We start from the raw sequence: 23963 nt of genomic DNA, 5'->3' as shown, positions 1-23963 counted from the left end.
TATCACACTTTGCAAATGTATTCATAGTAGGGATGCACTATTTGTGATTTTTTGGGGACGATTCTGATTACTGACGTTCCATACCAACAGCATTTCCGTTAACTGGTAAATGCCCGTCAGAGACGCTTTCAAAAGCTAGTTGATGGGCAGAGACTGAAACTGTCAGTGACGGGCAGCCAGAAATATGCACTGTCACTAACAAGAGCGAATGAGCGTGCCTTTAGTGCACCTCTTGACTATGTCCTTAAAGGCACAGGCAATTGAATGAGTGAGTTACCGTCGGCAGTTACTGTCTTAGTGCATGCTTGTTAACAAAGCAATTGAGTCACCGATAGGCCGATTCAAGCCACGCCCCTTTCCTTTCATTCCCCTGGCTGATTCTGATTGACTGTGCCTTGTGTGTTCATTGAAAGCATAAAGCAAGTGCAGTTTTTTTTGTATGTTTTTTACATGTTCTCTAGATCTGTCAGTCTAGTCTTTTTTTATGTTTGCACACCCTCCTATCTCTTCAGTACAAAATGCTTTAATTCACACTGATATTATACCTGTAGTTTTCAGTTACGTTAAGAACTATTGTGTAAAATATTTGAATTTGAAATTATGAAGTGATTGAAAACAAATTATTATGAACTATTTTCTTTAATTCTCTGTGTAATAAAGAAAGGCTGCTAAATGTCGAAAAACAGTCGATTTGAAGTTGGTGCATAACTCCAAACCATGTGCAGTTAAGCTGGCTCTAACTTAGATTCTACATTAATGATTTAGATTCTGGTATAGTAAGCAAACTTGTTAAATTTGCAGACGACACAAAAATAGGAGGAGTGGCAAACACTGTTGCAGCAGCAAAGGTCATTCAAAATGATCAAGACAGCATTAAGAACTGGCAGACACATGGCAAATGACATTTAATAGAGAAAAGTGTAAAGTATTGCATGCAGGCAATAAAAATGTGCATTATAAATATCATATGGGAGATACTGAAATTGAAGAAGGGAACAATGAAAAAGACCTAGGAGTTTATGTTGACTCAGAAATGTCTTCATCTAGACAATGTGGGGAAGCTATAAAAAAGGCCAACAAGATGCTCGGATATATTGTGAGAAGTGTTGAATTTAAATCAAGGGAAGTAATGTTAAAACTTTACAATGCATTAGTAAGACCTCACCTAGAATATTGTGTTCAGTTCTGGTCACCTTGTTACAAAAAGGATATTGCTGCTCTAGAAAGAGTGCAAAGAAGAGCAACCAGAATTATCCCGGGTTTAAAAGGCATGTCGTATGCAGACAGGCTAAAAGAATTGAATCTATTCAGTCTTGAACAAAGAAGACTACGCGGCGATCTGATTCAAACATTCAAAATCCTAAAAGGTATAGACAATGTTGACCCGGGGGACTTTTTTTACCTGAAAAAAGAAACAAGGACCAGGGGTCACAAATGGAGATTAGATAAAGGGGCATTCAGAACAGAAGACAGGAGGCACTTTTTACACAGAGAATTGAGGGTCTGGAACCAACTCCCCAGTAATGTTGTTGAAGCTGACACCCTGGGATCCTTCAAGAAGCTGCTTGATGAGATTCTGGGATCAATAAGCTACTAACAACCAAACGAGCAAGATGGACTGAATGGCCTCCTCTCGTTTGTAAACTTTCTTATATTCTTAAAATGCATGGCTGTCTTTGAAGCATAGTCTTTAAGTCCACAGCGCTCCCTGCTGTTTTGTTTAATGCAGTGTTTCCCAAACTTTTTAAGTGGATTGCAAACATACTAACAACCTGCCAAAGATTAGGCTAGCCACTACTGACACTTACTAACTGTTAAAAAAAAGATTTAACAGAACTTCCAAAAGAATAAAAACAATGGTGGTTTTGCAGGCCAAAAATGTTCACAAACAGTGCTTTTTAGGTTGTTTCTGGCTGATTTTTTGAAGACGAGGGTAAATATCCGATATGCTTACACACAGTTTGTTGCCTACATGCAACCTGTTTTTATTAGAGTCACAACTGAAAATGCTGCTTCACACAGATAGGTGGTGGTGAATGGCAGTATAATTGAAATGGCCTTACCAGTGAGTTCTGGGTATTTGCCTACAGCAAAGAGCCAAAACTTCTTCAGAGATAAATTGTTAAGTACCTTTTATTGAAAGGTCAGATGACGGATCGATGAGCTGTGACTTGGGGTAGCAAAGAGAGGTTTGCTAAGGCCTCGGTAAAAGGATCAGCAACCCAGCCATACTCATCATGTGGGTTTCTAGGAAAGTAGTACTGAAACTTATCATAAAGGGCTTTTAAATGCTGGTCAGTTATCTGTGTGGTAATGGAGACATCAAACTCCTTGTTCTTTTCAATAAATTCAGACAAGTGGGAGCATATCATAACATCATTCTGTCATTAGTTTCTGACACAGTTGCAGCTTTACTTTGAATGCCTCAATATTGCAGTGCAACTCAAAAATATTACCACCGTTTCCCTGCATTGCTAGATTCATGGCGAATGAATAAATCTGCAAGGTATGCCAGCGAAAGAAGCCAATTGCTATCATCAAAAAAATCAGCAAGGGGGTGCTTTTTTTCAGTGAGGAAGCTCAGATAGATGCTGCAGCATCTTTCCATGGGAAAATGCTGCAGCGTCTATTGCGAATGTATTTCAGTGTGCATTAATAGATGCTCATCGTGTCCTAATTCACATCACAAAGCCTTGAAGCATCGCATATTTTAAGCACCGGTCTCAATATACTTCACAACCTTAACTGCTTTATTTAAAGCATCATGAAGTTCGTCCAGACATTTTCTACAGACCAGAGCTTCACGGTGTAGAAAGCAGTGATGCCACACAGCTTCAGGGGCACGATCTTGCACTAGTTTTACTACACCAGACCTGCTACCCGACATCGCCGTGGCACCATCGGTGCAATCCCCACGCATTCCAAACTATGTGACTGAAAGTAGTTCTACAATGCATTGAACTTTTATTGTGATGTTCTTGATGGAATTTCGTGGCACTTTAAAAGATCCTCATGAATGTCACAGTCCCATGCGTAGCATACAAATACCAGAAATATTGCACACCCAGCAATATCAGTTGCCTGAGGATTTTACTCTGTCTATAAGCTGGCATTCTGTGTCCTGGGATAAATCATAAATCCGTCTGCTAATCGTATTGTTGGACAATGGAATTACTTTTAACTTTTCTGCACCACTGATGCCCAGGATTTCACTGCAGATGTCGATTTGCTGCTGGTAATACTAGTTACTCAGCAATTGTGTGCGGTTTTTAGTTTTTTGGAATATGCATTGCAACCAGGTAGGACGCACTCATCGCCGCCTTGAAGACAGTGCCTTGCTTTTTTAAGAACGTCTTGCTGTTTAGCTAATTGATCAGCTTTCTTCTGGGAAAAACTTTCCCAGCGCAATCTGGATGCTGTGTCGCTTCAAGATGCTGCTTCAGTTTGGACGGCTTAATGCTTTCGTGAGCCAGTACTCACACTGAGGACACAGATCATCCTTGTTTCCAATGTAAGAAAAAACTAACTTAATATAAGCAGGCAGGTAATTGCGAAAAAAAATTGTTTCTTTATGCTGTAAGTAGGATTAGACATTTTTCGTTTTGCATTCATTTTAACAACTGACTGTTTTCAAAATCACAAGTAACCACAAAAAAGAAAATGGCCTCTTATGCTTTAATTTCAGGTTCGTATTTACAGCAGAAGACTGGTGATAAAAAAATACATTGTTTACATAATTAATGCTAATGATTTTTATGTATTTTTTGTTCACTATAATAGGGTTTGACAATTTGCTGTATCAGAATAATGAAGAAACGCCCAAATTGAATTGAACATCTTTATACAGTATACAGTAGTTCTTTCAAGACAACTTCACATTGATCAACATTTAAACTGTATATTTAAAAGAAAACTGTAAAGAAATGAAAAAAAGTATGCTTACATGCTGAATACAGAAATTGCGTGCCCTTTCTCTTGAAAAACATATCCAGCGTAGATTGCTTCATATTTTTCGTTCTTTTCTCAGTGCACTCTGTTTCAATCTTGTTACCTCCTCATGCCTGGTGCCATGGTTGCAGTTTGTGTGAAGATGGCAACAGTTGCATGATTCACACTACAATAGGTTATCTATGAATCAGCCTTATCTTTGAATTAGCCTACCAAGGCCTTTGTTTTCACTGAGAGATAACATTCACACGGTCATTACCGAGTTCGTCGTCCTCATTTTAAACTTTGGTATTTTTTAAATTCTATGAACGTCTTTTTGGGCACAGCGGGAAACCTTAATGTATTAAGCATGAGAATATAAAATTCGCTTGACTGTTTTAGAGGGTGGAGTTGGATGATATCCTTGTCACTCAAAAGCCTCTGCTTTCTGAGGCCATCAGTCTAATCCCACAGAGGGCATGTTACTTTCTTAATTTCTTACTCAATTTATTATTATTATTATTATTATTATTATTATTATTATTATTATTAATAATAATTTATTTATTAGCAGACACCCTTATCCTGGGCAACTTACAGTTGTTACAAAATATCACAATACAAAGTATCATATTACACTAGACATTGAATCTACACTAGACATTGCACAATTCAAGGTTCTAGGTACATTAGTAATCCCATTACCTGCTGTGTCTCTCTTGCTCAGGTCCAGCTGGAGCGGATTCGACAGGCAGACTCCCTGGAGCGCATTGGAGCCATTCTCAACAACACCAACCTGACAGACATCAGCCAGCTCCCAGAGACATGATAACTCACTGTGTGTGTGTGTGTGTGTGTGTGTGCGCGCGGATTGTCCCTTCTCTCTCCGGCTTTAAACAAACAATATTAAACCTTATTTAACAAGCTGCTGAGGAAGCATGGAGATAACTGAGATGTACATTTTTCTGGAGAGAAGAGACCGTGTACATGATTTGAAGCACAATGTAGTAAAGAGCTTTGTCAAGGAACGCTAATGAAATGGTATATAAAACAAGCCAGACATGTAAATAGGTGATGTGTTTCTTGGCTCTTCTAATGTTTATACCTTCCAGCGTGGTTCCCCCCCCCCCCCCCCCCCCCAATACTGCCGACAGTGTTGTAAAAGTAATAGTGGGTTTGTTTTTATTTGTCTACATATCCAGCAGGGGCTCCCCGGGACTTGATCAAGCCAACATGTGGTTCAAACCCAAGCCCCCTTTGCTTAACGCTCTGAAGTGGGGTGGCTGGTGGAAAACTTAATCTTTGAGGGCGATCACTAGAAGCAGTCCAAATCTGCGGGAAAATATGCAAAAAACTGCGGAAATTTGAAGTTGATATCTGAGCATCTTATGTGTTTTAGTATTTGTGTTAATATTGTCTTTAACTCCTGCTTTCTAAAGGAGATCAAACATCTGTTAATTTAACAAAACTAGAACCGAACTAAGTTATATATGTTAGGTAATTTTAGCAGTCTGTTTATGATAATTATGGTGACGATGTAGCTGCAGAATACAGTGAATCTGTGGAAGACTTTGAATTCCGTGGGAGCCTGAACATTCCGCGATTTCTGAGGAATTCCGTTATCTGTAGGTTTGGACTGCCTCTAGTGATTACCTTTCTCACAGCTCTGCTCCTTGAGAATGCCCTTTGGACATTTGCATAAGGCTGATATTGAGCTGAAACTTTTATTTGAGAGAGAGAGAGGCAGAGGGTTCATTCTATTCATTATATTTAATGTGACCATTAATGCATAGTATAATTTAGAAATAAATTGTAACTTCACCGTTTGTACTGCAACTGTTAGGAATATAATGATCCTAACAGTTCAACCATATTTGGATGATAAAGATGGTAACACATTATTTTAAACTAGAAATAGAAATGAGAGTCTTTAGAAAGTCCAAACCGACATTTTCTACACAAGCAGACTTGTGGCATACAAGAAACTGATCTTACTTAAAACACTTCTCATACTGCTGACTCCTGTAACTGCAAATAGATCCTCATCTGTGATGGCTGTGCAGTATAACACAGGGAACTCAAAGCAGGTTGGTGTAAAACATCTGAGGTCTCTAAATGGACAAGATGTTTGCTGTAATAATACTGTGTGTGTGTGTGTGTGTGTGTGTGTGTGTTTGATTTCCCCTGTATTGTCAGAAAGGGTCCCTTTCATTAGTGTCTCTCAGTGCCGTGTTGCAGGAATTGCCTGTTCCAAACCACCAGCTTTCCAAAGCATATTCATATTTGTTGAAGCCGCTAATTAAGAAGACTGACTAACCTATGTGTGTCCCCTCCACTTCCAAAGCAAATAGGAACATGCTTTCACTACAGCTGCCAGGACAATTGCTGGTTTCAATCGGTACCAAGCTACTCTGAAAGAGAAGCAGCGACCGTCCTTCTATGCTGTGTTTCCACTATCCAAACCCTGAGGAGTTCTCAGTAATGACAGTACCAGTTATTAAAGGATTCTCAATGCAGCTGAACTAGCTCACATTAAAGTAGTGCTGGAACGCATATTCAATATTCAAACAAACAACTCTGCTGGCAAAAATGAGCATGTTTGGATTCGTTCATATAAGAGAATTTATAAATGCCTGTATTAACAAGATCCAAAGAAAAATGCATAAATGAGGTCTGAAATAAACAACACACTTTTTACAGCATAGAGAAGTGTTTCTCTTCTTTCTTTAATAGGTCATTTGAAGGGGTACTGGGTTTATTATACTTGAGAGATTTTTGTACTGTAATATGGTACAAATTGTACTGAGAATTTAAATTGAAAGAATATTAGATTTTTTGTTTACATTTTCAAATAATATTCAAACATGAGAAAGCCATGTTTGTCCCAGCACTACACTGACATGTAACTCACCTTCTTGAAACAAGCTTTACTTCAAAGCAGGTTCAAAAGACCGCCTGCAGTCCATTGCTGGATATATGCTATATATTTTTTTTAATGTAAAATATTATCACTCAATCAATACTTTATAATGTAATAGTGCCTTTCATACATAAAGTACAGGACAAAACAGGAGAAAATCTAAATACATTTGTATAGAAATTAAAGAAACTATTCAGTTTAAAAAGCTAATGTAAAAAACAAGAACATCTAAATATAATACATTTGTTAGAGATGAAAGAGAAAGTTTAAACTAATTTAAAAAAAGTAAGTCTTCAAACTTCAGAATAAGGACACAAATTCAAAGGGCATAATAGGGGCATGATATAGACCGCCAAGTTCAAACGCCAAGCAAAATAATCTGTTCTACAATGACATTAGAAATGTGTGTAGCAAAGGAGAAGCCATACTAATGGGGGATTTCAACTTCCCCATATAAAATGGGAAAACCCGGTGGGGAGCACGACAGAAAAAATTGAAATGGTAATAATGATAAATGACTGCTTCCTAATGCAATTTGTCAAGGCATGCCTTGATTTAGTCTTTTCAAATAACAAAGACAGAATAACTAAAACAGAGGTCAGAGAACCATTGGCAAACTCAGACCACAACATGGTTTCATTTGAAGTGATTTTTACAACCCAAACAGCAATGACTAAAGCTAAGGTTTACAATTTTAGAAAGGCAAATTAAGAAGGTATGAAACAGAGATTAACAGAAGTAGATTGGAATAAAATAGAGAAGACTATTTAACAGACACCAACGAGTAATATTTGAATGTAAAATGGAACTTGATTGTAGGACACAGCAACACTGGATGGTGGAAACACAGCTTAATGGATCTTTAGAAAGGATTTTAAACACATATTCAATTCTAAATTCAATTAAATTTTAAATTCAATTCTGCTAACTTGCCGCCTTTGTTTGGGTGCAGTTTATTTGGTATAATTTAATAATGTATTCAATGATCAACTGCCAAACGCACGGCATACAAGTGCTGAAATCAGTTTGGTAGCTGTGTCTCAATTGACCCAGAAAACATGAATAGAGGTATCAAAACAGCATAGTTACTTATGTATCCTTTTTATCCTGTATCCACCAGTGGCTGAGTTGGTGTTAAACACGGGATCATTTCTGTTTCTAGTTCAGGCTGTGTCTGTTATTAAACTGGACCTTCCAAAAGGCAATGTATGATATTATAAAATGAGGTTAATATCTTTTATTAAACTTGATCTTCCAAAAGGGTATGTATCATGTTATAAAATGAGGTTAATATAATTTACTAAAGTATTGACACCAACTATGCCTGCAGGGAAACCCTGGATAAAGATGTTAAGAAATTGGGTGTAGCCGTTGCACTGTGATTCATTTGAGTGTTGTAACAGTGAGATGGTGTTCTCAAAGCTTTGAATTGGTTAACAAGCTGTTTTCTAGATGGGGTTTCTGAATACATTCGCAAACACTTGGCAAAGACTCCCCATGCCTCAAAGCAAGGGTACATTGTTGTTTACATACCAGTGTAGCAACAGACTTCTGTAGAGAGGAAGTTTTCTGTACAAATCTACACCTGCTTATCAGACTGTAAACTGCCAGATAGATGAGAGACAACTCTTATATTTTGCATGCACATCATAGTCTCAAATAGCTCTATTCTGTCTAACTAAATAAAAATTCACAACAACACAAAGTTATTTATAGATTCAGCCAACTAAAATGCAGGGCTTTCTGTGAACCCACTACATTATAAGTCAATTTTCCTATCCTTAAATAGCTTCAAGTCTTTTGTATGATCTCTGAAGTTAAGCAAAGTTGGGCTTGGTTAGTACTTGGATGGGAAACTGCTTGAGAATACCAAGTACTGTTGGTTTTACAATCTTAAAATGTACTTTTACCATTAAAAAGTGTCAAACACGACACAGGAAAAAATAGTTTGAGCTAAAAGCGAAAGCACATCCAGTCCACATAACATAAAGGGCCTAAAAGCAGAGCCAGCAATTGCCTACAACCACACCAGCTTAAGTAAGGCCAATTTTGTCTGATCTCAGAAGCTAGCAACGTTGGGCTTGGTTATACTTGGATGGAAGACCACTTGGGAATACCAGGTGCTGTGTAGGCCTTATGATTTTAAAATGAGCTTTTGCCATGTTTATGAGGAAATTGAAAAGGAAACATAATATAACAATTGCTTTATTTAACTCTGCCCTGAGGTCTGTTTCATGGTATTATTTTGAATGTACAAAAGTGAGTGTGCAGATGTCTAGGAAAAAAACAAAACACAAAATGCAAGTAAAATGAAACCAGGTTATTGACCTGGGTAATGCAGAAACCCATCACAAATCAGCAGCAGTAATAATGTAATAATCCAGCAAAAAAATAGGTTATTTCAAACTAAAAAACAGACACAGAGGTGTACAGTAAGGGTTGATTTATAGAAAGGCAGTAATGCTTTTAAATGCTCCCAGTAATACAATTGTATTATTGTTAATCAAGTTGTTGTACTCCCTAATGCTGGGGCTCCCAGCAAAAGTACAGTGTATACATATATCTGTATATATTTATATATATGTAATATGCCAGCTTGTTATTTACCAATGTCCCTCGTGCATTTCAAGGTATTACAAATAATTAATATGTTTTAATACTCCAGTAACATTCAATATGTTAATCAGAGGTACAACAGAATACTTTTAAAATAAGATCCAGTGTTTTTTTAAGGAGAATGTGACATCAACTTATTAGTACCTGTCATTTAGTTGCAGAGATCCTTAAGTCAAATTGCCCTCACAAAACACTTCTGGTTGTTGGTATTTTACCATATCAATTGGAAATAGTGTAATTTTGATATGATGCAATGCACAATGTAATGTAAGATCTCTGCAACTGCATTGTTCTTTTTTTTTTTTTTTTAAATACTCCGATCCATGAAGTAATGCCTTTTCTAATGACAAAGCTAAGAAATGATGGTGCCAGCTAGGATGAAGTGGACATGTCTTGATTGGGGAGGAGGGCGTAACTGAAAATGCAAAAGTTGTGTCCAACTGTAATGTAAGTTTTTACAAAAAATAAATCCTTTAAACTGTAAATAAACTTGTGTATGTCTTTTAAATATTACATCACAAAACCACAATTACATGCATGAATACTGGATGTTTGGAACATAACAGTACCAAAACAACACAGTGATTAATCTCAGGGGAACTTGATTAAAGCCTTAAAATCTTAAAAGGAGTTGATATGGTTAACCTTAACCAATTTCAGTGCAGCACAGAAACCAGGACCACAAGACAGATGGATATGGAGTGGAGAGAGACTTCTGAGACAGGGCTGGAGACACCTAATGGGCTGTTAATGATGATGATGATGACGGGTCCCGAATGATTCAACTTGACAAAAGTTTTTAGCTCAATTTGTTACTCTGAACCAGATGAACATGCATGGGCTGTATGGCCTCCTCTCGTTTGTAATAGTCTGTTCTACCAGTTTCCAATACTACTTGCATGTTGTATGCATGTGTTGAAATTGAGTTTACTTTACAAGCTGCAGCAGTCTTCTTGTGATCCTTCAGCACCTAATCAGTTATAAGGCAATGGATCTGGAATGATATCCAAGATATCACATTATTTTTTACATACAATTACCCATTTATACAGTTGGGTTTTTACTAGAGCAATCTAGGTAAAGTATCTTGCTCAAGGGTACAGCAGCAGTGTCCCACACCTGGGATTGAACCCACGACCCTCCGGTCAAGAGTCCATAGCCCCTAACCACTACTACACACTGCTGTAACAGCAATAGACCCTGGTTGAATTGATTTCGGTGTTTGATAGAGTACATCCACACATCCTGTGTATCGTGTCACGTTTTACTTGCAAAAGAAAAACGAAGGAAGCAAGCAAGAGTTTACAGAAAGTGCAACATTTTAAATCAGGCACACATAATCATGCGGAGATGGGAAGTAAATGGTAACGTGATAAACATTTACATGCAGACTATTCTGGATTATTTACAACACCGTAACTTTGCCGAATATAAAGCTAATGTGAGTGTTACAAAGAGATTTCTAAATACAATACTGTCTGTATTTAGGGTGGAGGATGAATCAGATTATTCTGCCTTCTATTGCAACTGTGGTACCAATCAGTGAGCGAAAACTGTAAAGGGTACTTCAGCTGAAACCTCCCGACAGAAGGTACAGTTTCAAACAAAGTTGAAATCCCTGCTCTAGAGTATGAGCGAAATGCGTTGCAATTCATTTTGTTGCACTCCAACTGCCAATGATCGTACCCCACTACCAAAAAGCAGGGTCTCCGGACCCGTAATATAAACCTTCTAATTTCTGAACAATTTCCACAAGGTGTCACCTTTTTAAATTGTTTCCCCCTCGACACTGTTTACCACTCTAGACTCTAGACTAGTGTCTGTGGTTTCATGATCCCGTCACGCACTCAGAGAATCAGCCTCTGATTGGATAGTTAATGCCGTAAAGCGGCGCGAGCTCTCTATAAAGCTGTGCGCCTGGGTGCGCACTGTCTCAGTCTGCGGAGTTAGTGGTGTTGGTAGGTTTATGTGTTATTGTGGGAGGGTGGTTTGTATTTATTATTAACCGTGGTCCATTTATAGTTCAGTGTCGGTAACAATAGACGCCACGCATGTTTAATTTGTTAAACTGCTTACTCTGGTCATTTTTTAAAACATTGTTATTTTTAACTGAATCCTCCGCATTAAGCTAGAAAAGGAAAAAAACAACATTAATAACGTTTAAAACTGCAGTGTGTTCTTTATTAGTTATTAAATATGTACTATTTTACGTCTCTACTAGCCTAACGAAACTAGCGTAGACCACGTGGCCTACATGGCCTCTTCTCCGCTGTATCTTGTGTAAGACGTATGTTTCTATTTAGACGCTTTGCGTTTGCACTGATTTAAGTCTGTATTGTACTAATGCAGTGTCGATTTACCCTGTATACTCAGCGTGGTCTAACCCTATTAAAATGACGGTACTCGTGCTGCATTAAGCTCTCTTCTACCCCGTTGAAATGGTTTTGCTCGTTATTGTGTTTTTTGTAGAAGTCGATGGATTTGTATATAGGCTGTGTGGTTCTAAAAACTTGTTTGAGTCTGGTTTCGTTATTCTCGGGCTGGATGTTGCCCAAGGTAAAGCGGTCCAAGATTCTTACAAATAGTCTGCAAAACTAGTTTATTGGCGGTACTACAAACTAGGCTATCGGTTGTGTTGAGGGGCTTTTACGAGCGCATGTTGGATTCAGCAGCTGCAAAACGGGAAGTGTGTTAATGAACGCAAAGCAGACTTCGGGCCGCCTTTTCGTGTCACACTCACTACTAATTTGATTATATAGCAGGTATCCTAGGAATCCGTTTGCTGCGGAATAACCACTTGTTTTGTTTGGGGAGGGGCACAAAAAAATAAGCCTGTTTTTTTTTTATTGATAACCAAATCAATAAACGTGCCATATATAAACCTTAACACAGGTAACTTTGCTTAAAATAGAAACACGCCTGTCTAAACTGCTTCCAGTATTCAAATGAAGTGTTGACGTCAGTATCCAGAGCTGTTAAGATGCCGAAAACTTACAATCGCTCTTAAAGATCAGATCAACGAGTTTGGCAAGGACGAATTTCACGTCGATGGTAATGTGCTGTGTTGCAGTATTTAGATTAGGGTGCTTCCTTAATTAACGTTTTGTTATAGGGAGGGTTTTGTATAGTCATATGTTCGGTAGTCTTCCAAGAGAGGGTCATGCTAAGGTTCAGTCTTTACTGGTAATGGCTAGGGACTAAAATGAGTAAACAATAGAATACAAATCAAGGATTACTGTATGCCCCGGTAGCTCAATGTAGTGCAGGTATTCGTTCCATTTAATAATAAAAAATCGACACATTTTTAGGCCTGCTTCAGGCAAAGGCGCCTTTAAACCACAAATGTGAACGGGGTTGCAGGCCAAAATAGGAAGTGGCCCTGGGCCAGTACAGTACTGTAAACAGGGTCTAATACCCAGAGTAACAACCGCTGAAGATGTGCGCGAGTTTGTGTTGGGTACCTTGTGTTTCATTGTCATCCAGTACCAAAGCCATGTTTATTTTAAAAGGGAACTGTCTTCTGCAGTAGATATGCTCCCTGCTCACAATGTGGCAAGACGAAATGCAGGTTTGCTTCCATCACTACAGAATGGAGTTGAAGTGGTGACAATGATGCCTGCAACAGGTGGTCCGGAGGGCACGGCTAAAACTGTTACCGCCCAGGATCAAAGAATAAATCATTGCAAACCCTGTAAGGAGTGCTTCCGAGCAGGCTGAGCTCTTAGAACTTGCTTCAGGCAAGTGGTTGCACAGAAATTCTCCATGCAACCTAGGATATCATTCTGCCATTGCGTAGCAGTTTGGCCTTTTTCACTGTTTAAGCTGTGTAGGTCACTTCTAATGAAGGCTTGCAGGAGGAAAATGACACCTGTCTGTATGGTGCATTGCTCTGGGCGGTATCTAATCATTGACTTCTCTTCTGCTTCCTGCAGGAGATGATTATCTGCAGGGACTCGCTTGGCTCGTCTGTCATGAAGCAGACTGTTCTCAATGGATTTCAATTAGAAGGCTGAAGCACACCTTGCTGGTAGGTACCAAGACCTTCCCTTAGACCTTCAGGCCTTGCTGATCTCTGACCAAGATCCCATCTGTTCAGAGCCAGTGACTGTGCTACTGTCTGCTGTCTAACGCACAACACTCCAGTCTGCCCAGATACAGTGGGCAAAGGGCAGTGCTGTGCTGAGAGTAAACCCTCCTCTTGCAACCCATCGCTGTGTTCTCCCAACAGCTGTGATACTTATGAGAAGGGACAGTATGGAAACCTGTACCAGACAGAGCTGCTACTTGTCAGTCCAGCATAAGAGATTCATTCCAAGGGGCAACCCTAAATGTGGGTCACAAATCCCATCCAGTCCTGGCTGTGTTTGGTAACTTCTCCAGGGCAATTTGTTCTGGAATCGGTGTGACTTAACTCTGCTCTGGACTTGCTGAGTTATGAATTGAGTGTGTTGTGCTTTGAAGTTAAGTTAATTTTGTCCTGTGTTTTAGGGTGACTGCAGCGACTTCTATTGCAGCCTCAGTCCCAGGTATGGTAAACTCTTGGATTGCTTATATTACTATTTACATGGGGATCGTCTAAACTGCTGCAGACTCTCTGAAGGATCTTCTAAGCACATGGGTCTTAAGACCTGCCCTTCTCCTAAGAGAATGCATGCATTTGAGTGGAAAGTGCTAGTTTGCTCTGCTAACTGGGTATTTGTATCAGTGCTGTTATGATGAATGGCAAATTGTTCAACTGCTCTGACAGTGAATGATGACTTGTGCCTTTCTGAACACGTGTCCCTCTGACCTCTCGGCCAGCCTGGGAGAGCCCGGCGTGTAGCGTACTTGCACACTGTGGTAACACCCGTCTAACCTCCAGCATTAATCCTGCCATTCACAAGTGCAGCCATTGATGTACAGTGCAGTTTACAACATGTGCTGGGTACAGAGTCTTGTTTTATATAGAATTGAAAACTCAACAATACTGTCCATTTTAAAATTAATGCTGCTTTTAGATGTTAAGGTGTCTTAAATTGGTTTCAATTCAACAATCCTAACAATTCAAATTGTATATAATGTAAATGATAATCTGTTGGAAAATGTAAATGTTTCAGCCTTCATTTGATTGATCACATGTACTGATGGATTCAAACAAGTGAATTGATCATTTAAACTGTCCTTGTATCTCAGCTCAAGCTGGCAGCCATGGACCCAGCTGACATGTGGATCTTGGGAGTGCTCGGACTGGCTCGTCTGAAGGGTAGGTTCTGGGACTCCTGCTGCAGAGCAGCTTGAGCCAGTCCTGTTTGTACCGTGAGCTCTCCAGATGCATGGTGTATGACTCGGCCCGAGATGGGGAGGGAGGCGTGTGTTACCGAGGTCTATCCCGACGGACCCTCTCCCATAGGGTCCAGTCGTTGGAAATGCCTCGCAGATCAAACCTGTGGTTTCGCTTTACTCACCGGACTAGTTCTGTTAGACCTGTGAGATAAAACTGCAGAACATGCATGTGGGGACTGGCTGTGGTGCTCAGGGCTAGGATCAGGCTACCCTGAACCATGAAGGAAGATTTGTTCTGAAAGTCACTTTTCTGAATAGTGGTTTGTTTAGTAGTTGAAGTGCACAATCTTTCAATTACTCAATAGTGTGGCAGCAGCAGGGGAGCCACTTTTCTGTGAACTGGTGTGTCAGTGTTGCTCTCGGTTAGGCAATTGTAAGCAATGTTGAATTAACAGATGTCCTGAAATGGCTTCAAGCATGTGTTGGCATCTAGCTGCATCAGTCTACTGTAGCTGCCAGTGTCATTTTAAACAAGGCAAATAGTCTGATGGCCCAATCGCTTGACCAGTCTGTGTCCTGCCTTTCTGCTTGTATTGTCTCCATGCTCACTAGCTGCTTTTCTTTCCAGGTGCAGTAGCAAGCAACTACCTGTAGATGGCACTAAAACATCTGAGCCAGCAGAGGTGAGTACTGCAGATCACGGCTAGTGCACTCAAATCCCATTGCAATACTGATAACCTACCCTTACTTGTGTTTGCTGGGGCTGTTAGGAAGGGCAGGCTGCACTGTATGGTATCTGCACCCAGCGGCTCCTCCTGCTGGGCTGTTCATTAAACAGTGCTACAATAACTCAGCATCTGGCATCGTTGGTTTCCATGCTGTCCTGTGCCTGGAAGCCTGGTATTTCTGCTGAAACACTTTCCACTCCTTAACGCCTTGAGAGAGTGGCTGCATTGCTGGAACACAGACATAGTCCGATTCTCTAGTGCATGGGTTCAGAAACCTCATTTGCTTGAGGTCCCCCATGACATTGGGCACTGAAGAAAAGTTAACTGTTTGTCTTGTGTTTTTAGCGTGACTGTGTAGGGTTTTGTGCATTGACGTAAAGGAAATGGCTTGATGGCCCAATCGCTTGGCCAGTCTCAGTAGTGTTGCCTCCCTTTCTGCTTGTGTTGTCTCCATGCTCACAAGCTGCTTTTCTTTCCAGGTGCAGTAGCAAGCCACTACCTGTAGATGGCACCAAAACATTGTGTATTTGATCAAGCAGAGGTGAGTACTGCAGATCACGACTAGCTGTACTAGTGCATTCCAATCCCGTTGCAATACTGATAACTTAGCCTGACTCTTGTGTTCGCTGGGGCGGTTAGGAAGGGCAGGCTGCACTGTATGGTATCTGCACCCAGCGGCTCCTCCTGCTGGGCTGTTCATTAAACAGTGCTACAATAACTCAGCATCTGGCATCGTTGGTTTCCATGCTGTCCTGTGCCTGGAAGCCTGGTATTTCTGCTGAAACACTTTCCACTCCTTAACCCCTTGAGAGAGTGGCTGCATTGCTGGAACACAGACACAGTCTGATTCTCTAGCTCAGGGGTTCCCAATCCTCTTTTGCTTGAGGCCACCATGACACTGGGTGTCCTGACTGGAGGACCTCCACCTGAAATTGATACCTTTTAGTGAGAGGTTGTTGGTTTGTACTGGTATAAGTACTACTGCTTTCAGTATTATATTGAGTCACTTCTCAGACATTTGAGAAACCACGCCATATTTATTACTCTGTTCACTGTCTGATCTGAAAATGCAACATAAACCTGCCTGTAAAGATTGTGCATTAATAGAATTGCCTATTCTCCTTACAATCTCCTTGTGTAATTGTACATGGCGGCAGCATTCTTATAAATTTGTTTTGCAACTGGGGGAACATCTGCTTTCTCAGTTTCATTTGGGAGCATTTCCAGTCTGTGCTGTGGCCCCAGTTTTGAGGACCCTGCTCTAGGTCATGGGTATCCTGGAAGAGTGCTCTTTGTGGGCAGTAGTTTTACAAAACTGCTACAGTTTCAATACATGTCCAATTTAAATTAAATTGCTTCAGAGTTTGGCTATAGATTTGTATTTATCAGGATTGGGCCAAATTGGCTGTTTTTAAAAAAGTGTTTGATTAAATAATTGTTGAATGCATGAAGTGATAAGCCCTTGTATTGTAACTAATACTCTTTTTTTTTGGGGGGAAGGTCTGAATTCTTGACACCTGTCTTGCAGAACAGTGTTACCCTGAAAAGTGCCAATGAGGAGACACTGACGCTAAAAACGGGTAAGAGTTCTTGGTTTGGCAGCACTGCTTCTTGGCTGGAGCTACTGTATGCAGGGGGTGTTTTCTCCTGCTGTGGACTTGTAAATCACTGCTGGATTCCCCATTACAGGATTTGATAGTTGGCAGCCATCGTAGTTTTAATATGATTGGTCAAATTACCAAGGCGTCTAGGATGTGTGGTTCCTAGCCTGCTGTGGACCTGACCAGAAAGTAACCTTCATTCCAGCCAGGTCCCATTGGAGTTTATCTAGTGGGGTCTACTGGGAACAACCATTCACTCCACAGACACATTGTACAAGGCATGCTCACCGGTTACGTGTTAAGACTATTTAAATACCTAGCAGCTCAGCAGAATTGCTGCACATTGATATGAGTTTTCAATGTATTGCTGGAGTTACGCTCCTGTCTGCTGTGCTCCTAACAATGCTTTTATCTAATTTAAGGAGCCTGTAGTGGATACCCTAGAACTCTGGAGTGGATGTTTCACTGGAAGTGTGACTTCCCAGCAGGTAAGGGGTTTCTCTGGTTCATGTTGAGGGTCATTTTCAAAGAGGATCAGTCGGGCTTCCTGCTGGCGACCCTTACGCAATGACCCCAGAGTACTGCCCTCTGGAGGAAGACTTCACTCTGCATGAGTGGGAGCTGTGGTCTTTTCCTCGGGCAACATCTCCTTGTAATACATGAGCTTAATGTTCCACAGCTGAGATCGAAGGCTGTGCTTTCAGATCTCTGCATTCAGTATTGCTGCGCACGCTTCTTGGTGAATGTCCTAATCAATTTGAAATGTGTTTTTTGCAGGTTGGGATTTGGTATCCTGAAGGAGGCTGTGTGGTCCAGTGGTTAAAAGTGCTTGTAACCAGGAGGTCCCGGTTCAAATCCCACCTCAGCCACTTACTCATTGTGTGACCCTGAGCAAGTCGCTTAACCTCCTTTTGCTCCGTCTTTTGGGTGAGACGTAATTGCAAGCGACTCTGCAGCTGATGCATAGTTCACACACCCTAGTCTCTAAGTCGCCTTGGATAAAGGCGTCTGCTAAATAAACAAATAATAATAATAAAAGGAACGTCTGTCCTTGCCATGGAAATGCTGGTGTCATGTTACAAGTCAAACTGGTGTTTCATGGACTTCATAGCTTCCAGTATGGAAGTCTGACATCAGGCTTTCCATGCTGTCATTCACTTGTAATGACCCATTCCCATGTAAACTTCTTTGTAAAATAGTCCTGTTTACTGTGGTTTGTACTATTGAGCTTGCCTTTCTCAACTGAAATGGTTTCCTGATTTGCTGCTTTTTTTTTTTTTTTTTTGTGTGGGGGTAATTTTTAATTTTGCTCCAACACCTTGGTGCAGTGGGCCATGTACTAGTCTTTTTTTAATTTTTTAATTTTTATTTTAGTGGACAAAATTCACTGGTTTGGATAACACATTTAACATTGGTAAATCGTGTTTATTTGTTAACGGCAATATCAAGTTTGACATTGTTCCTTTACTGTTCCAATGGCTTCACTTCCACTGCTTTTGCTTTCTTTGCCTGGTCAATCAGCAGCAGCTCTTCAATGTGTTGTAGCAGTCTCTTAGCTAAGGGAAATGCAACATTAGCACATGTCAATAAAACTAGTTTCCATAAAATGAACTAATGTTCTATTGCAGAAATCTACACAGTGGGTATACTGGTGAAGATAATACACAGTAAGAGCAGGTTAATTCAGTATTGCTGGTGCCTAATGTAAAGGGAATGTTATCAGAATAAATGATATGTAAACATGAAGTTTATATATTTAAAAAAAAAAAAAAAAAGTTATGGTCAAAAAGCACAGATTACAACTGTCTCTAGTTTCAACCTCGTGGCAGTGTGTGTAGTGGCATTACCTGTAATGGAAAGACTCCATCTAGCTTTTGTGCACATGCTTTAAAATAAATTCCTGTTTTGAGAAGTTTTAGCGTAAATGGAAGATTTGAGGTGTTATCTGCAACCACTTAAAACTGCGGAGAGATTAGAAAATGAACCCCTAGCCCCTGCCCCTCCATACTTGTACCTGAGGATCTGACCCATTGTTCAAGCAGAATAAAACCATTTCAGTTTTTTTTTGGGTTTTTTTTTTTTAAATAAAAGCCTTGGTTTTTAGCACTGATGTTAATCATGTCAGTGACATTAATCTCCTGCAGACAGACAGTTCGAGGCAATAATAACCCCATACATTCTCATACTCTCAGTAGCTCCTGCTATGCTACTGGGTTTCAACCCTATTTTTAAAGCTACCCCTTCTACCTGAGGGTTTCAGCTCACGTGCCCCTATATAATATTTTTTTATAAATAATCAAAATTAGAGAACGATTCTGTATCATCAGCTTCCAGCTATAAGGGGCATTCATACACAGTAGATGCCCGCTGGAACGTCACCGCATCACCTGTCAATCAAATTTAAAATCAATCCGAGCAAGTACTGGGGAACTCAATAAGCACAGCGCTCTCGTTACACTAGCAGGCAAGAAATTGCTGTGTATTAAAACAGTTGCTTTGAACACTGACACTTTTTGGTTTACCATTTTGAGGCGCGAGTCATTTATCAAGTTATAAATAGTCCCTGCTTCCTTTTCTAATACAATCGTCACTTTAAAAAAAAATTACCGTAATCAGTTTTAAAAAGCCAAAATGATAACAAAAATATTACTTATCACCAGGAACCCTAGGAATCTGCTGTGGTATAATGTGGAAAAACACACCTCGTCAAAAAGAATATTGCAGCTCTAGAAAGAGTGCAAAGAAGAGCAACCAGAATTATCCCGGGTTTAAAAGGCATGTCATATGCAGACAGGCTAAAAGAATTTAATTCAAAATTCGAAAAGGTATTGACAACTTTTTTGATCTGAAAAAAGAAACAAGGACCAGGGGTCACAAATGGAGATTAGATAAAGGGGCATTCAGAACAGAAAATAGGAGGCACTTTTTTACACAGAATTGTGAGGGTCTGGAACCAACTCCCCAGTACTGTTGTTGAAGCTGACACCCTGGGATCCTTCAAGAAGCTGCTTGATGAGATTCTGGGATCAATAAGCTACTAACAACCGAGCAAGATGGGCCAAATGGCCTCCTCTCGTTTGTAAACTTTCTTATGTTCTAGATTTTCTATGTTGTCAGAGAATTTTTAGTTTTACACTTGAGGCTTTTTTGTTTGTTTGATAACCAAATCAATAGATCAACAAAACAGGCAATTTTGCTTTAAATGTACGTAAATATACATGTTCAATAAAACTGCTTCTGGTGCACGGAGGTCAAGGTTGAACGAGGCGCGCTGTCACATTCATGTTGAAGCTGCAGTTTACTTCAGTATCCAGTGTGGTGTTACTACTGAACAAGCTGTTTAAAGATGCAGAAAACAATTTTAAAAATCCCCCCTAAAAATCGTTAATGAGTTTGGCAATAGCCATCCAGGTGACAAAGACTAACTCGAGATAAACTAGGGTTACCATACGTCCGTTTTTTCCCGGACATGTCCTCTTTTTTGGTCCTTTAATCTCCGTCCGGACGGGTTTTTTAAATTTCTAAAAATGTCCGGGATTTTGCCCTGCTCTTTCCATTGAGCTACAATTCCCAGTGTGCGTATACCCTATAACGAACGGTGTGTGCCGTGCGTGTTTAGAAGAGGCCTTTAACATCTGTGCAGTACGGAAGCGTATTGCTGCAACACATTAAAAAAAAAAAAATTATCACGTAATTACGTGATATGGAGTTATCACGTAATAAGAACAAACTGAACTAGCATACAGCCTCGATCGTATTATTTACTTTAATAATATCTACTCTTTGGAACTTGCTGTTAAGGATTGTCAGCAGCTCCTGTGAGCTTCCACGAGGTGTTAGTTCCCTATCACGTAATTACGTGATCGTCATCAAGTAATTACGTCTTTTTTTTTTTTTTTAATGTGTGGCAGCAATACGCTTCCATAGTACTGGCACGAGCGTAGCCAACTGACACTGCAGAGCTAGAAGCGGGGTAAGTGGCAGCAGGCACGAAATAGTCTAGAATTTGATTTGAAATTGTTGAACACTTTTATTTAAATGAAGACACCTACCACCGAACACAATGCCAAAACGAAAGTGTAAATTGACTGCAGAATTAAAAACAAAATTTCCGTGTTTTCGAAGTGGTCGAGTAGAATGGGAAGCCGAGTGCTTGGTATGTAGAGCTGGTACTTACGTCTCTGTGGCAAATAAAGGTGCTATTGATTTACAATCTCATGTGGATTCTGAAAAGCATAAGAAGGCAGTTCGAGGAGAGAGCTCATCAGCAAAATTAACAGATTATTTTGTAAAACCAGGCAGCAAATCAGAGGATGCTGTTACTGCAGCTGAGGGTGCTCTAGCATTTCACACTGTTAAGCATCACAATAGTTTCAAGTCAATGGATTGCACTTCTGTCTTGTTGAAGACATTCCCTGATTCTGAGATAGCCCGAAAATGTTCAAGTGCTCGAACCAAGACAAAAGCGATTGTTAACTCTTTGCTTGCACCGCATTCTGTTGACACTGCTCTAAAAGCGCTTGAAGAAAATGACATAGCTTACTGTGGAATTGCTACAGATGGAAGCAATCACGGTTCAGTGAAAATATTCCCAGTAATAATTCAATATTTTGACTGGAAGAACGGCGGTTTGCAGTCAAAATTAATCGAGGTCCAGAACACACCTAATGAGACTGCCGATACGATTGCACAATACGTCAAGGAAACTCTGGAAAAGAACGGTTTGTTTGAGAAGTGTCTCGCGTTTACGGGGGACAACTGCAATACAAATTTCGGAGGACTCCGGCGTGACGAAGAAGGAAAGAACGTGTTTGCAAACTTAAAGAAGTTATTGCAGAAGAGGACTTTAATCGGTGTGGGTTGCCCAGCACACATTTTGAACAATTGTGTCCATCATGGGGCAGACACACTGGATGTTGACATTGAGAACATTATTTTTAAAATTTACCAATACTTTCATATCTATACTGTCCGAACTGAGCATCTGAAAGAGTACTGTGAGTTTGTTGATATCGAATACAGAAAGCTGCTTTCTCACAGCAAGACACGATGGCTGTCCTTATTCCCAGGCATTACAAGGCTGCTACAGATGTTTCCAGCCTTGAAGTCGTTCTTTCTGTCACAGGACAAACTACCCACGGTGATTAAGACATTTTTTGAACATCAGTTCAGTGAGATTTACCTCTGGCACATGCACTCACTCATGACTGTATTCCAATCACACATTCAAGAAATTGAAAGGGAAAACAACTCTGTCGTGGAAGTGCTGAAAAGCTTGAACTCAGTTCACACCATCCTTCTTGAACGTAAGACCCACAACTTCATGTCCCTGAAAGTTAAGGGACTACTGGCACAAAAGCGCAAGGAGGGACTTGATGGAGAGTGTGACAAATTCTGTGCTGAAGTACAATGTCTGTACAGCACATGCTTAGAATATTTGGAGAGGTGGATGACACCCCTGGAAGAATTCTCTTGTTTCATGTGGCTTGCCCTGAGTGAGACACCTAATTGGAATGATGTGGAATCTTGTGTCTTATACCTGGCAGAGAAGGGGGTGTCAATTGATGACGTGAAGTGTTTTGATCAGTTCAGCAATCTGAAGAAATTCACGGAAAGTTGCAACAGTGATGAAGAGTTCAGTAATTTGCTAGCACACCAAAAGTGGACCAAATATTTTGAGAAGTCCAAAAATATTGAGTGTCACTCAGAACTGTTAAAGATTGTACAGTTCTTCTTTGCTGTCCCCTCTCACAATGCAAATGTAGAGCGAGTTTTCTCACTGATGCAAAGCCAGTGGACAAAGGAAAGGAACCACTTGACTGTTGAGTCGCTGAAAGGGATTCTACTTGTACAGTACAATTTCAGACAAACGTCTTGCAAAGACTTTCATGCCTACTTGATGAGCAATCAACCACTGCTGAGAAAGATGAGATCTACAGAGAAGTATGCATGGGCACATCAGGAGGAGGAGGACTGAAAAAGGACTGGTGGATGTAAAAAGACATTTAAATTCGTGTTTTTTTTTGTTTTTTTTTTTAGGCCATTACACTTTTTTTTAAATAAACAGACGCTGAAAGGGATCACATTTCAGGCAAAGACTTTCTTTTATGGCTACTTGATGAGCACATCAGGAGGAAGCACAGAAGAAAATGACTCACCACATGTAAAAAGGTACATTTAAATTTGAATGACATTGATTTTTGAGGCTATAACACTTGTAGATGTGTAGACGTGTAGTACACAGTATATATATAACACATATTAATACAACTTGAGTTGGTAGATACACCAACCCCCCCCCCTCTCCAAAGTGTCCTCTTTTTTGTAAGTTCAAATATGGTAACCCTAGATAAACGAATATAAATACTATTTTTTTGTTTTTATTATTACTACACAGAAGTATAATGTTCAAAGTAAAATAGTAAGTTTGTTTATATTATTGATTGACGGCACTGGTGAGCGCGTATCATCCTTAGAATTTTTTTATCTGAGAATTTTTTTTTTTTAATTGTGGAAAACTAGAATCTCTGCTTATCACACGTGTTGGTCATACAAATCCATATTTGAAAAAATGAATTTGCCGCCACCGCATGGAATTGCATGGTCGGCCATTTTGAAACTCCAGCGAGGCAGCTCTGACGCGCTCATCGTTCAATAGGAAAGCCACGTAACGCCCTGAGGGAGAGGGGTATGCGCTTCTTTACTGGATGCCTTTACTGGGTGTGCCACTAGGGAGCCCCCTGCTTTTACTTTAATTTTGATTTAAAACAAATACATTTAGTTGGTTGGACAAAAAAGCAAATTGCTGCAGCAAAAAGTAACCTACAGTTATCCCTCAATGGGACTCACCTGCACATCTCTCTCCCCAGCTCATCACCAGATGAGCTCCCGCACTGACTAGGTGTTCCA

At 40.0% G+C, this 23963-nt stretch overlaps 1 protein-coding gene, 1 long non-coding RNA gene and 4 other non-coding genes across 9 annotated transcripts in view; all 6 read left to right on the top strand.

Annotated features, from left to right (window-relative positions):
- LOC117429672 (rab GTPase-binding effector protein 1) overlaps positions 1-6636 on the top strand; it is a 58252-nt gene extending 51616 nt beyond the window's left edge. For both annotated transcript variants that reach the window (XM_058998355.1, XM_058998356.1), the window contains exon 18: positions 4655-6636. In XM_058998355.1, coding sequence (XP_058854338.1) covers positions 4655-4756 — 102 coding nt within the window. In that variant the 3' untranslated portion in view covers positions 4757-6636. The remainder of the gene's footprint in view (positions 1-4654) is intronic.
- A 4713-nt stretch (positions 6637-11349) lies between these two features.
- On the top strand, positions 11350-18252 carry LOC117429458 (uncharacterized). Of its 3 annotated transcripts, none has more exons than XR_004548415.3 (9): positions 11350-11421; positions 13396-13490; positions 13952-13989; positions 14636-14705; positions 15354-15408; positions 15933-15994; positions 16982-17033; positions 17477-17542; positions 17832-18252. It is a non-coding gene; the product is annotated as an uncharacterized LOC117429458 (long non-coding RNA). The 3 variants fall into 3 exon arrangements; XR_004548414.3 differs by having other exon boundaries at positions 16954-17033; XR_009308397.1 differs by lacking the exon at positions 11350-11421 and adding an exon at positions 11445-12514 and having other exon boundaries at positions 16954-17033.
- On the top strand, positions 14169-14240 carry LOC117429983 (small nucleolar RNA Z40). Its single transcript, XR_004548474.1, has one exon. It is a non-coding gene; the product is annotated as a small nucleolar RNA Z40 (small nucleolar RNA).
- LOC117429991 (small nucleolar RNA SNORA18) lies at positions 14819-14952 on the top strand. The gene has a single exon (XR_004548482.1). It is a non-coding gene; the product is annotated as a small nucleolar RNA SNORA18 (small nucleolar RNA).
- Positions 15507-15645, top strand: LOC117429986 (small nucleolar RNA SNORA8). Its single transcript, XR_004548477.2, has one exon. It is a non-coding gene; the product is annotated as a small nucleolar RNA SNORA8 (small nucleolar RNA).
- On the top strand, positions 16104-16242 carry LOC117429985 (small nucleolar RNA SNORA8). The gene has a single exon (XR_004548476.3). It is a non-coding gene; the product is annotated as a small nucleolar RNA SNORA8 (small nucleolar RNA).
- Positions 18253-23963: the final 5711 nt, after the last annotated feature.

The sequence above is a fragment of the Acipenser ruthenus genome, chromosome 24, assembly GCF_902713425.1.
Source record: "Acipenser ruthenus chromosome 24, fAciRut3.2 maternal haplotype, whole genome shotgun sequence".
Lineage (NCBI taxonomy): Eukaryota > Metazoa > Chordata > Actinopteri > Acipenseriformes > Acipenseridae > Acipenser > Acipenser ruthenus.
This window is presented reverse-complemented; position numbering and strand designations above follow the sequence as displayed.